The sequence below is a fragment of the Lingula anatina genome, chromosome 3, assembly GCF_051362555.1.
Source record: "Lingula anatina isolate TDL-2025a chromosome 3, LinAna3.0, whole genome shotgun sequence".
Classification (NCBI taxonomy): domain Eukaryota; kingdom Metazoa; phylum Brachiopoda; class Lingulata; order Lingulida; family Lingulidae; genus Lingula; species Lingula anatina.
The window spans coordinates 1153443-1168106 of record NC_141769.1 but is presented as its reverse complement, the minus strand read 5'-3'; the positions used below and the strand labels follow the sequence as shown (position 1 = coordinate 1168106).

General features: G+C 35.8%; 2 protein-coding genes across 6 annotated transcripts in view; one reads left to right on the top strand and one right to left on the bottom strand.

Moving 5' to 3' along the window:
- LOC106179541 (TBC1 domain family member 19) overlaps positions 1 to 12137 on the bottom strand; it is a 31398-nt gene extending 19261 nt beyond the window's left edge. For 2 of the 3 annotated variants that reach the window (XM_087009496.1, XM_087009498.1), the window contains exons 1-8: positions 12019 to 12137; positions 11178 to 11283; positions 10372 to 10444; positions 9814 to 9935; positions 7626 to 7700; positions 7312 to 7375; positions 6138 to 6234; positions 4870 to 4930 (exon numbers count right to left, since the gene is read on the bottom strand). In XM_087009496.1, the coding sequence (XP_086865622.1) occupies positions 4870 to 4930; positions 6138 to 6234; positions 7312 to 7375; positions 7626 to 7700; positions 9814 to 9935; positions 10372 to 10444; positions 11178 to 11273 (588 nt within the window). In that variant the 5' untranslated portion in view covers positions 11274 to 11283; positions 12019 to 12137. The remainder of the gene's footprint in view (positions 1 to 4869; positions 4931 to 6137; positions 6235 to 7311; positions 7376 to 7625; positions 7701 to 9813; positions 9936 to 10371; positions 10445 to 11177; positions 11284 to 12018) is intronic. The other variant, XM_087009497.1, reaches the window with a different exon arrangement.
- The window catches only part of LOC106179539 (cholecystokinin receptor), a 44831-nt gene continuing 32547 nt past the window's right edge, over positions 2381 to 14664 (top strand). For 2 of the 3 annotated variants that reach the window (XM_013563233.2, XM_013563234.2), the window contains exon 1: positions 2383 to 2941. The gene's annotated coding sequence lies outside the window, so the exon portion shown is untranslated. Of the gene's footprint in view, positions 2942 to 14664 lie in introns of all 3 variants that reach the window. The other variant, XR_001240049.2, reaches the window with a different exon arrangement.

Genomic DNA, 14664 nt, shown 5'->3' with positions numbered 1-14664 from the left:
TCTGTAAAGCCCTTTAAAGTGACCATTTAAGTTGGTGATTTCTTATTTCTCTCTCATTTTAAATTTTATTCTTTTTTTTAGTGATTATGCCAGGCAAAATCAGAATCAGCAGTTTGTATAAATAACATTTGGATCACAGTGAAGTGTTAGGAAGTGACTGGACTGTGTCTTATCCACAATGTACTGTCTACGTTGTCATTGTTGTTCACTAACACCAAACTTGTTCATTAAGGGAAACCATGAAATATTAATGTCGACTTGAAACTCCTGTTACCATTGAATTTAGCTCTGTTGGAACGCTGATAAAATAGTTAAAACTAATTATTTTCTGACTATTATTTCTCCCCATGAAAAACAGCCAAATACATTGCCGAAGATGAAGATGCCCCAGTGCCTCCCCCCCCTCTCTCCTCCTCCCCTTCTCCTCCCCCTATTGGTACGTAACGGGATATACCAGCTTCCAGAAGAGAGCAGGTAGCACTCACTCTCAGTGAATAATGAGGCTAAATTGGGTGTTAATTTACAGCCAAGGAGATATGATGTTCCAAACACCACTGCAATTCAAATTCAATTAATCTCTACAATTAACTCAATTAACCTGGAATCTTTTAATTTGTCGTCCTAATCACACCAAGTTAAAGAGCACTAACCCTCATTATCTGCCATGATGCTCTGTCTGAATACTAGATCTGATGGATGTGTTTCTGCTCTTCTCTGAAGGAAAATGAACAGTTGGAGCTTTATTTGATAGGGTTGGTCACTACAATAGATGTCCTAAAATACGTTCACCTGATATTTGTATATCATCCCTCAAGAAGGGACTGTTATGACTTGTATGGCAATAAGAGTCTTTGGTTTATAAAGGGCAAGGAAAGGAAAGAAATCAGACCTTTAATGTTTTCTCCCAAAAATTCCATAAAGCTAACAGGTATATAAGATTAACATTGGTGCTGATTTTTCTTGTCAGATATATGTTGCTACAGGTACGTAGTAGTACAGGCATATGCAAACTATAATTATTTCAATTACACCTGCATCAAAATAAACTGTATAAACTTTGGCACAAAGTTGTTGACTGAAATCAAGCTTGTTACAGCACAGCATGTGTCCAAGCAATTAACTTTTTTTCAAAGTTTTGAGAGTAGAAGAGAATCTATCACGTTACTTTCAAGTTCATGGTTTAATTGCGACTGTGATTAATGAACACTTCTTAGTAATGAAGAAGGATTAGGAAGAAATCAGTAATCCAGTAAGTAAATTAAAACCATAAACAAACCCATTTTCAGATATCTGTCCAAAAGAATGAGGTGTTTTGAAGAAAGTGGCAGTGAGGTCTGGAGGAAGAATGTTTGGTTTTCTTTTCCCAAAATTCCTCAAAGATAACATGATAGCATTGTAAACAAATAAATAAACAAACAAATAAATGACCTATAGTTATTGTTTTTATGCAGGGCTGATTTACTGATACCAAGATATGAGTTGAAGTTATTTACACTGGCACTGAACACTCATCCACTTTGGTCTGCTTGGAAATGTTCTAAAATTATGTGAAATTATACCAAAATTATAAAATTTAATTACATTCATAAATAGTTTATCAAAATGTTCAAAAAGATGTTCTTCAGAAGTTGCTGAAAATATTACATAATTACAATTAATATTTATATTTATAACATTGTTAATTCATTATACTTGATGTCATGGTTTGAATGGGGATGGGGGGGGGGGCAATGTTTCACCTGGTATAATTGAAAAAATCCTAGAATTTCTGAGAAAATGCTCTACATAGTATTTCTGAATTTCTACGACATTATCAGCCGAGATCTTCATGTACACAGTACGCCTTATGGGTGATGATCAAAATAATCTTACTCAAAATGTCATATTCACTTAAGATTTATTACTTTTCTAGTTTCACTAAACTCATTGCCTCCTGATTATCCTGAAGAAATGTATTATGTAATTTATGTTCTATCTGACATTTGGCTGCTTTCTTCCCGGAAACCGTTTAAAAGATGTCTTTTTAAAATGTTACAGGTCTTTTGCAGGAAATACCTAGAATTCACTCCGCTGTTTTCAGGGGAAAAAAAGAAATTCCCTGAAATACACACAACTCTTCAACTACTTTTAAAACTTATCTCAGTGTGGGAATTCACTTTGTTGCAAAAAAGTTTTCAAAAATTCTACGAAAAAATTTGTGTCATGCCCATTACTCGATAACATTCCAGTGAGGTATTTACAAGTGTCATGCACATGATTGCTTTACCCCATGCTGAAACTTGCTTGTTTAATGTGCATCAAATAGTCTAATTACACGCTACAGGATGAAATAGCAGCGTGTGCTAAATGATCAGACTTAACATGGCCAACACAACATACAAAATATAAACATCAAGCAAGACCATTATAAAAAATTCTAAGAATTCTAAAAATTGAACCTCACTCCAAATCGTGCCTGAAGAAAACCAATACCTTGTCTGCAGGATCGGCCTCCACTTTGCTAAGTGCACAAAAATCTATTGCAAGATTATACAAATGTACCATGAAATAGCTAACTTAAGCTGCTTCTTTAATGGGAATTCTTTTCTAAGCTCAAGTTCTAGGCCAACATTTGTGATTGCAAGCTAACGGAGGCAGGTCCTGCACACGTACATACGGATGAAAACTATGCCTTGCAAGGGGATTTTTCCACAGGGATAGGTAAATCCAATCATGTAACCAAAACCCGAGTGGTAATCAGAACTGACGTATGCAGGAGAGATGAAGATATAAAAGGCTGCGAGGGGTAAAACAATCAACCAGTTCAAACCACAACCAGCACAGTGGGAAGTGCTCTGATCCATGAAACAAATTACCGCAGATTAGGGAAATGGTGGGACTTTCAATGTGAAAATAGTTGGACAAATTTATTCACTGGTGACAGTTTTTGTCTGATCCAAAGGTATGTGTGGCTTAATGTGCTCTTGTTTTTCCTTATCATCTTTTTTTTTCTTTGCAGGTGTTAGGTTTGTAATTAAAGCAGAGGTTTGATGAAAATACAGTTCGCATTATTTTACTGTTTATAAAATAATTTTCATTTTATGTTGCAGTTGTTACAGCATCTACGTATTTAAATTTAATTCAATATGTTGTGTGATACAGGTGGCAGTATGAGAGTATGGCTTTCAATGAAGTTCAGCTTAGTCAGATTTTCTAATTTTTTGGTCTAATTTCTATGTTTTTTTTTAAATATATATATGCATATTTCCACAACAATCAGCTTTTCTGATTACTTGGTAAAGTAAGCGTGAACTAAAACTGGAGGTTATTTTTTCTCCCCTTTACTCCAATTATAGGACTGGGGCTTCCTACAGCTTCTCTTATTAGATAACAAAGTCAGCGATACAAAATGCATTAATGCGTTTGACATCAGCGTTGTTCTCATGGGTCATCCCAACCTGCAGTTTTATTTCCATTAATCTCCACGGAGGTTCACTGATTGCCTTTCTTGGTTTTGTTTGTGAACAACCCAACTCAAAGTGTTATGGATGGATTTGGATAAAACTTTCAGAAATTTGATAACTTCCATTGGTGATCATTTGTTTAATCAACCAACCAATCAATTAAATAAAAGTCTGCACTCTCGGCAAGTTTAAATTTTTCATTTTGTAGTCATTTGTCATCTTTACTATATGAATTGTGCCTGACATTCTTGAGCCATTAGGTTATTAATTTAAAATATAAAACTTAAAATAATTATATTAAATTTTGAGATTAAGCTTTATGAAATGTTTTACATGGTCATCATAGAGGCAGACTCAGCAATACCAATTTTACTTTTGTATTAAATCAAATCCTTTTAAAAACAGAATACAAATAAATAACGTATATTCAAAAAAAAAACAAAAAAAACAACAAAAAAACATAAAAGCATGCTATATAAGTTTAAATGAATGGGGCTGAAAAGTTGAGGAAAAGCACCTCATATCACTTGTTATATCATATCACATGTTATTTAATGCCTGCTAAGCATCTTTTATGAACAACAACTTTTACAAAATTCTGTTTGACAGTTTTGAAATTGCTTATCTCATATAACTGGATGATTAATTTAACATCATAATTCTGTTTCCTAGTCCTTAAACTGTCTGGCAACACAACAACATATAACAATTACCTATCAAAAGCTTTGCTGAAACCCAAGAAGTCAAATATGTTTAATTTCCTGCATGGATATTGTAATACTGATATATAACTGTACACCATATCACCACACAACATCAAGATACACACACACTGGGGTCAAATGGATTATTTCCAAGCCACACTAATTATATATATATATATATATAATGGGTATTGTATTCTCTGTGCTGCACAGAATTAACTCAAGCAATAAGCAATAATCTCAAGCAATAATCCTGTCATGTTTTTACACCAGGTCATTTCTAGGGACATTTCTATTCTGAAGTATTTGGGAAGAACTTTCTTTAACTGGGAGTGTCTTCACATCAGTAGTTTAGCCAGAACTTTGAAAGAGAGGATCCAAAAGACAGCTAGGTGGCTGCCTGGCTTCAGGTAGATGTATAACTTGAGAACACCCCTAGAGTGCAGACTGCCAGCGAAAAAAGACACTAAAAATCTTTTTAAAAATATAAGAAATTGCAATTACTTTTTTCCCTCCTGAATAATTGTCTATCTTGGTAATTTCATCAAAATTTGAGAAGAACATCTGAAGATGTCTGCCAAACAAACCAATGTTCATGAAAACATTTCCCTCACTGACAGAGGAAAGAGATAATTCAAACACTGTGGGCAGGTGCCCAATAAAATTATCCATCTTGGTAGAAGACTAGTTTTATGGGGAAAGCATCCTAAGTGTGTACTTACCAGTTCCATTATACTCCTAATTCTAAGGGGAACTTGGATGATCCCCCACAGTGAGGAAAAACTGAAAAAATAAAACATTAATCACAAACTGAAGAAATGATAATCAATTTTAATCAAAGACAATCTCTTCTGAGTGACTGGGCTATCTGTGGGATAAATCTTTGGAAAAAAATGTTGTGAAATTGACTACAGCTCACATTAGTATCAAGAAACAGACTCCCAAGATAAAAGTCATGTCTCTTGATATAAAAAAATCTTAGTAATCTAATGTGGAATCTTAGTGGCTTGTACTGCTTTACAAAACATTGAAGCCAATTATAAATAAAATGAAGAATAAATCTTTTGAATCTTTATATTATTCTTTTAAAATAAATTTTATCTGAGTCTGACCTAAAACATTGGACTCCTGTACAATGGGAATCCAATCAAACTATAGTGACTTCTAAAGACTAAGTAACTGACCTTGTCTTATCATTTGTGCTTGAAGCCCTACAGGCACTTATGTAAAACCTTCCAAAAAATACATTTCCTACATAATCAAATTCTGAGACAATCATGAAATTATACATTTACCACAAAATCTAACTCTCAATTTCCTCATCTTCCCATAACCCTTCAGAATGCCATCAAATTCCAATAATAAAAAATACACCAAAAGATGGATTATATTTCTGATACCAAATCCAATAAAAACACCAGAGTCATTTCAACATTGATGGTAAAAGTTACCAGGGAAGGGTTGAAACCAAAACTATCCACATTACTTCCATTTGGCAACAACTGAATTCTGACACTGCAGTGTCATAGAGATTGACTTACAAAGTGATTTCTAAAGAGACCCTTGTGTATAGAGAAATTGAAGGGTGGCACTGTTATATGTGGCATTTACACATCAATCTCCATTTTAAATGCAGGGGATATGAAACCTGGCACTGAGGGTTGTGACACTGTGGTGACCTGTGTGGCGTGGTTACATACAGGTTGAGTTGGCTCTTTTTGGTGCAACTGTCATCCATGAACCAGCTGGTAAAACCTTCTCACTGGCTCACAAAGTTTACAAGATTTTTGCAAGTCTGCTGATTACTGTTTGGGCAGAAATTAACTATTTGGTCATTTGGCCATGTACAGTTGGGGGGGGGGCATCTTAGGTAGTAGCCGGGATATGGAACTGTCAGTCTGTGAAAGTGGACCTGTCCAGTTAAGTGTACTGCTTGATGGTGAAAGGGTCAAGAACACTGCTGACCACTAATAAGTGACCACTAACTGACCTGCTAGGCTCCCCGCTGTGGGCATTAGGGTTCCTCAGCCCCACTAACACCTCCAGGAAATCTTTAGGGGCATACACTGGGCGGAAAGCACTCAAATCTGAAAGTGAAAGTAGATCAACTTGTTTTTATAACACTGTACTATGTTGATACAGGAGGTGGAAAATCATTACTTTGATTTATACATCTTAGAACTGCTCCTTGATCAATACTAAACATGAACTCCTAGGTTTTAACCTATATTGGGAATTATTCATGGATGATGCTTTGTCAAAACATGCACTTTCTAAACTGCTGATTCAATTAATTACAACTAGTAGAACACACTGGTCTCTTTGAACTTGTGAAATAGAAAAAGAAGCTGCTTTTTAATAAAACAAAATTATGGTCTTAAACACTAATTACAGTGACACACCCAGATAGCACTGCATCAAAAACTAATAAAAGGTATGTGTTAAAATTCCCAGTGGCTGAGATTATGATAATTTCAATCATATTATATCCTTCAATGAAATATTTTAGGATGACACCACTTACTACTGTCAATTATAGATATTTAATTAAATTAAATTATCAGCAAGTTTTCACTTATTCACCAATTAAGAGACCTTATAAAAACAGAACACATATAAAAGTAAAAATAAATAAATATCAAAAATCAGTATACACAAATACATAAACACTTCAGAAATCTGCCTTTGAAACCAAAAATAACTGCAATCTCTTTCAAACCCCATCTTACCCATAAAACAGCTGACAACATCTGCATATTTTAACCAAAATTAGATCTCTGAATTTCACATTTCACACATGATTCGGATATCACATATTACCTAAACTATGTAAATGTTCATAATACCCCTGATATAACAGAATCCGCGTAAAAAAAAGTTAGTTTAGCAATTCAAACAACCACCAAAGCAAATTCCCAAGATGTCATTATCCAATATACAGTAAACTATATCAAATGTATAAAGACCAGATATCGTTCAAAAGTTTCAAGAAATAAAGGAAAAGGATTGTATTAACACAAAACATGTTATTGTTCCAATTGATTGTACTTAGATACATCAAATATCAAAGTTAGGTTAGCTAAAGTTGTTTAATGAACAAGACCAACCCTAGTTTTAAGGGAATCAGTACCAGAAAAAAAATTAAATCCAAAGTTAAAACTCACCAGGAGCAGCTGTCCCCAGCTCTCCCCAATGTACAATAACTTCTTTTTGATCCTTCTCACTTCTCTACAAATAAATAAATATATTATTTAATTAAAGTAATCAATTAATCCAAACAGAAAATGGCTGTTGGGTTTAAAGTATCTAGTTTCAGTAATAATTGTTGTGTACTCCCAACATCAATCGAAGTATCGTGGTATTTGAACTAAAAAAATGCCTACTATTACAGTATCCCAAAAACTATTTCTAATGTTATTTGTTTACCCAAAAGAACTTGTGGAAATATTTCTGACGGTATCCTATGAGAATTCTCTACCTTTCTTGCGAGAGGGACTCCTAACTCAGTGCACATGCTGTTTAAACTTTTCACAATACGTTTATCCCAATTGCTCTGAAAGAAATAGACATTCAAATTAGACGTTAAAACTACCATTCTGACCTTTTTTACAGAGATTTTCTAAAATCCCCATACTTAGTGTTAACAGTTATAGCAACATCTTACAATAAAAAACAGCAACCATAGTTCTGAAAGATTATTGCATGTATTAATATTAGTCAAAACTCTAACACATCATTTATTTAAAAATTCCAACATTAAACATATCTTCATTCCATTACTTTTGGTACACTTAAATTATATAATGCAACAAGGAAAAATTTCGATTTTTGAGAGCATGAATGTTTGTATTATAATGACAAAACTACTCAAATATTACACCATGTTTGAACTGATCACTTAATGCCCGAAACTTAAAATAACAACAAAAAAACTGGAGGTGCTGTCTTAACCCCCCCCCCTCCCCCATCAGGTATTTTCTTAAGCAGATTCTTTACAAATAACAATCTGTAATGTGAAACCCTTAACTTCAGTCTAATACACCTTACAGCTAAAACAAACATTAGTCATATCTAGAATTGTGTTGTTTTACATGTACAGCAGGGATAAACACATCCATACTTCAAATGAGTTTTTTCAAATTCTTATTGATCTGTTTCTGCTTGTGGTTCAGGAGAATGCTTTAGGATAATTATGCCATTACAGTGACATGACTCTACATGTACAGTTTCTTCACTGCATGTTGATACTAAAATTTACAGAACAAAATATAATAGTGGCTGGGGTAGGGGGGTGGTGGGTAGGGGGGTGGGGGTGGGGGGGTGGGGGTGGGTAGAGAGGGGGTGGCAGTGGGGTGTTAACCCTAAGGTGTTGGAGTGGGGCCACATATACTGGAGGCTGGGGTAGGGGGTTGGTGGGAGGGGGTGGGGGTCAGGTATTAACCCTAAGGTGTTGGGAATGGGGTCACACCCCCATTTAGTAGTCCTAGACTGTACTCTCCCCTAAACCCCCCCCTCTGGACTAGACTTCCAGTAGAAAACTGGGTGGCCTGGGAGAGCAGTTAGAGCACAGCAAGGCCATATCTACCAGTCCATTAACCACAACCCCAGCCACTGGCTGCTCTCACCACAGGCTACATGTGCTTATCTCAGCAGCCTGGTCTACTGGCAACAGTTCTCCCAGCAGTGTTATATAACACACAGCATGGAGAGCATTAACCAGAGTCAATCTAATGTTCTGCATTGTAATGCCATGTACCCTGATACAAGAACATTAAACAATCACAGACCAATAAAAAGGAAATGTGACTGGGTTTGAGCTAGTTTTTATAGCCACGCATTCCTGATTTTTTTTTTCTTTTAACTTAGGAGAGGATAGAGGGAGAAAGGGAAGGGGGCTGGCTAGCTGTCAAAACTCCCCCCCCCCCCCCCCCCCCCCCCCGCATCCTGAATTCACCAAGAATAACTTATTATCTTGTAGACTTAATACCATTTATGTTCAAATGTCAGCAAATCTTTATTTTGATCAAAAAAAAAAAAAATGATCTGACCTAAGAATTCCAATTTCCCTGTTTTTACTTCATTTTCTGAATTTGAAACAAGTTCAAGAGAGTCCTATTGTTTCCAATCATGAATGTTGTTGTTATGCATGATGTTCCTAAAGCATGCAACATAATCTGCATTGGTCCATATTAAAGATCAATCAAGCCCACAGCTTGCATCACGTGTAAATATTCTTGTAGAACAATGTTGACTTTGCCCCTCTGTTGCCTCAACTGTTTACCATTAAGTAACCCCCAGTCAAATATCCACACATATGTTGTAAAAATTTAGAAAGCAAATCTATCCAATCTTATCATAAAATAACCTTATTTTTGGTGCAAAAATCATTTAAGTCAAATACAAAATAATAAAACTGATCACACTTAGACAGAAACACATTGCCAGCAGACTTGCCTTAATGACAAAATTGATAAAATATAGATTAACCTCAAAATGCTGTTGTTAATAATATGAGTGCTATTAATGTTTGGGGACAAGACAGGAAGCATGCTAAAGTGACAGATCTGTATTGTAGACACCCTCCTACACAATGGATATTTTTCAGGTCCAATATTAATGCTGCATACATATGCTAGTACATGTGTTTTATCAGAACTGCCAAGCACCTGTGCCTTCCTGATGTAGGTCAGGGGTTCTTTGAGGTGTTCTGGTCCTGCCTTGGGGTGGGGCACAGCCGGGCGCTTCTGTAAGTACTTGTACACTGTGTTCTTGAGCTGAGTGCCATGTTCTGAAATATGTAAGCTTTAATTAATAGAATTGCACAAAGTAAGATAACAATGCTAGTTAAGCTTATCATAAAATAAATTAATTTTAAGCAGTAAAATATATCAATTCAGCTTATTAAATTTTATAATGTCTGTATTGTCACAAACACTGACAGATACTTCTTAATGATATAATATAGGTAAGAGATAGATGGAAGTCCTTGTGATTAAACTTGATCTTTTAATAACAGACAGAGTGATATGCCAAGAGAAATGCAGAATACACCTAGTATAAAATTTGGTTGGGATCCCAGGAATTTGCAGAAATTACTGATCTGAAGCAACAGTTGTAGAAGGTATCAAGTTCTCTCATTAGTAGACATATGGACTAAATCTTATCATTTGATAAAAAATGGAAGACAATGAATATAAAGACTTAAACAGTTTTGTTACTCATACCTTTTTTTGACAAGGTTTCAATCACAGTTTGCTTGAGCTCTGAGGACCTTAGCAGCGGGTTGTGAGATATTATCTGGAACAAGAATCAAACAGAGCATTACATTAAAGAGCATTACATTTTAGCTTTGAAAAACAATCTGGAGTTAGCTTTATGGTAGAGTATGTGAACACTGTGGTATTAACCACTAAAGAACACAATCATTTTACAAATGGTTGACTAGAAATTACACTTTTTCAAGGTTGGTTGTTAAATATATCAAAGATATGTTTATTGTGCATCTTGAGGACTTTACATGAAAAGCAATCAGCTGGAGATTATCCAGGTTGAAAAAGCATTGATTCCAAACCGCTTAATTTAAGCTGATATATTTGCAACAGACTCTATCCAGTAACCCTCCCACCACACACACACACACACACACACACACACACACACACACACACACACACACACACACACACACATATCAAGAGATGACATATCCAGCCCTTCAATGGAACACAAAAATGCAGAAACAGCTGGTCCTACCAGTCATGACATGTAAGCATTTCAGGACCTGCTGGAAATCGTGTTCAATGGACCAGCAACAATTTTAAGAGCAGCAAAAAGGTCCTTAGTACCAGCTAACTTCGTATAACTGCTGGCCTGAATGTCTGGGTGTTTAATGGACTTTAAAATTAAACCTTATCTAATATCGCAAGGTGGAGGCTCAAAATATACTGGGCCTCCCCCCCCCCCCCCCCCCCATCCTGCTCTCCTGGGTCTGCCAATGTCTTTGTAATAGAAAGATAATAAAAAAGAGCACCTGTGCTTGTTTAAATAGCTCCAGCTCCAGAGGAGTGCCTTTGATTTGGCTGTAGATGTCCAGCACCAATGCTTGGAGCTGATCTTCACTGCTCATCTCTTGGCTGCTGTAGTGATAGAAAATATACTCATATTACTATTACTTTACATAGGCTGTGTAATTAATTTTCAAATTATGAAAATAAAATAAAAATGCAATGGGCATGTCGCAAATATATGCAGAAAGGCAAAATTTAAGATCCAGCAAATAGCCGTTTGACTAGGACATACGAAGAAACCCTTCCATTCATTCTGGTTTTTATTTAACAATTAACGATGAGACAAAAAAATTAATAAAAGATGTCTAAAACAGGGGTCACTTTCAATCACTTTCTCAAAAGATACGAGGTTGGTCTTAACTTTGAGAAGGATGACTCTGGTCTACTTTGCCCCCCCCCCCCAAAAAAAAAAAATGCATAAATAATTGATCAAGCGTCCCAAAATATGTTGCAGAAGTTAAAAAGCGTGTTACTAACATTGTTAGTGCAGTGTAACTGAGGCTCTAGAATGAGTATTACTTCTCTTGAGTGGGGCACTACAGATTTATACTACATTGAAATAGACCAATGTTTTCAGTTTTAAAGTTAACACCAACTGTCGACTTTCGTTTTTTGGTGAAACCGCCCCAAAACCTTCCAGGTATGCTGAACTAATGGAACGTACCTCAACATTGCTTCCCTAACAACAGACTGGATTGTGTGTGTTTTCATAAAGTATGGAGAATATAAGTGACTTTCTAAAGCACTGGCTTCTACTAATTGAGCACAGAATTAAAAGTTTTATCATCACTAAGTCATACGTACTTTTTTCTTGCTGCAAACTAGTAAAATTCCTTTAAATTAGCGTGTAAACCCATCCAGACAGCGACATATTGGATTTCAATAGTGCGCCTGCCCAGATCGATTAGCGCGCCACCTGAGCCCAAGACAGGCCATATACTAGTCCCTGATCTGTGTTTGTGTGCTTCTTATTACACTGAGGCCAAGCCGTGATAAGAAATAAGTCTTCTTTTCTTTTTTTATTTTTGCTTAAGGGTGTCGGCATGACAAAGCAATTTTGTAATGCTGGACATAATTTTTTTTAAATTAAAATAACATTCTTAGGTTTCTACTAGTAGACACATTTTTTAAAATTTAAAAATATTGAAAAACTTTAAATTGTCTTCAAGCTAAAAAATATTCATTCACATGAGGGGAGATAGTAGGTATAATTTGTCAATGAAATAATTTTACTGATAAATGATTTTTGAGAATGTCCTAGCATAGTACTTTTACAAGCCCGTAGCCAGCAGTTTCAAAGGGGGGGGGGGTTCTTTTAATAAAAAAAGTGGACCTTTTACCATATAATCCACATGTACCTAGGTCAAATTTTACCCAGAGTGGGCCTTTTTCCAGCAAAAATGGGGGTTCTCTCGAACCCCCCGAACCCCCCTGTTTTAGAAAGGTCAGGACGCATATAAATATACCCCCGCTTTTTTTATTAGGAGATTACAAAAAAAAAAAAATGTGGTTTGTATGTGCCCTTTAAAACCACAGAGCTTATTCTACTAGGAGATTATACAACATAATCCAGAGTAAATTTAAACAAATCTCTCATCAAAAGTCTTAACTATGCATTATACATCATAAGTACACACAAAACGCAAACAGTTAACCAATAGACCAGCGTTGGACTTTCTCGTGTTTCAAAGGTTAAGATGCCATGGACCCTCTAAAAACCTGGGGTGTTGTTTTCCTCGGAGATTGGTTGTTTAAGTAGGTAAGCAGGTAGAGGGTATAAACATACAAGGGAGCCGTCTGAGAGATTTATCGAACGAAGGCGAGACTAGCGTTTGTTTTAACACTAGTTTAAGTCTTACCGAGAGTGACCATGTTGTCGTCAGCGGTCAAGCACTGATAGACCCCCCGCCGTGTGCTGCCCGGAGTGAATCTCACAGCAGGTTCGTTGTAATATTTTCTGTAGCATAACTGAACTTTTTTCACTCAGATATAAGCCCTCTTAGAACAACTAAATTGCTTCAATTATAATTTAAAAATAGGATAAGAACTTTTAGCGAGTTTCTCGACGAGTCAGTCACAACTGTGAACTCAAAGAGTATTTTGAACTTTCTACTATGATACGCTTTAAAACGAAGATTTTCTTTCGATAAAAAGACAAACATTTGTTCACCATACAAAAGACATCAAAATAGAAATTGAGAAATTGAGAAGGTGCTTCTCCACACAACCATTAACGATTAACTGCGTATTTTAATAAAACTTTTAATAACGACAGGTAAAGTAATTCATTCCGCACTCCAGGTAACTTAACCCCCTTGTCTAGCTTAATAGAGCCATCAGTGAATTACGCATTGCGGCCGAAGTTCTCAACATATTTTTTACATTTTATTTGCTGATGCATAGGGGCCTATAACGCAAGATCACAATTAAAACATACTATTTTATGCCCCGTAATGTACTGATTTTAGTTGTTGTTTTTTTATTTGATATTTATTTGTAAGAAATATAATCATGCCTAGTGAATATATCTAATGGTTCGGTGTTGGCGTATTTCCCAGAAATCAAGGACACAGAACATAAATCATTAATTTAAACTTAATAAATTATATTCACCAACGGTCAAACCTTAGTCAAAGTGACCAAGAATAATTAGTCAGAAAGAAATTATCCAAACACATTGCCAAAATGGCTTTCATGCACTGATTATGAAGTCAAATGAAGTCGCACTTGTCGAACTTGTCGGACCAACATGGTTTCAAAAAATTCGCCCTTCTTCTGCCCAGTGTGAACCCCAGTGCTGGTCGCCTCAACAAGCTTTGGAAGACAAAAAGTTAACATGTAAAATAACCTGTATCAGAGACCACTATTACCGCAAAATACCATCTGCCATTTGAAGCATCTTTAGTCGAGGCTTGAAGTCAATAGACAAGCACTATTTCTCGCTAATGTTTGCGTCGTCTCATTTAATGTTAAGTAACAGACCCGATGCTCGTAGGAATTTTATTGAGGCGATCATTTAGACTTCCCATGAATTTGACAATTGCCGATTGGGAAAGAGGGTATGTGTTATTTGTTTCTTAGACGGCCGTAAGGTACAAACGGTTGCGTGTAAACCCTATAAAATGACTTGGATATGCTGTCAGTGCAATAGCTCTAGGATTGGGTTACTCAAAGCTTACATAGACTTGTGGAGTGCAATCAAGTGAATACTTCCTGTTGGCAGCTAAACCAAAGTCAGTTTTTAAAGCGTTCCCATTCGTTAACTTTTAGCGCACAGATTATGACTTTAGACTAATAAGGAGCTTTCATAAAGAACAACTTTCCGAGAGGAAGATTTTTCAAGCCAAATTACGCGAAAAAAGATTTGCTGTGATCTTTACGTTTGATGATTCGAATCGAGTTTTTGTCTTGAAAATCAATATCAAATACGAGGGCAGCAGTACCGCCGAG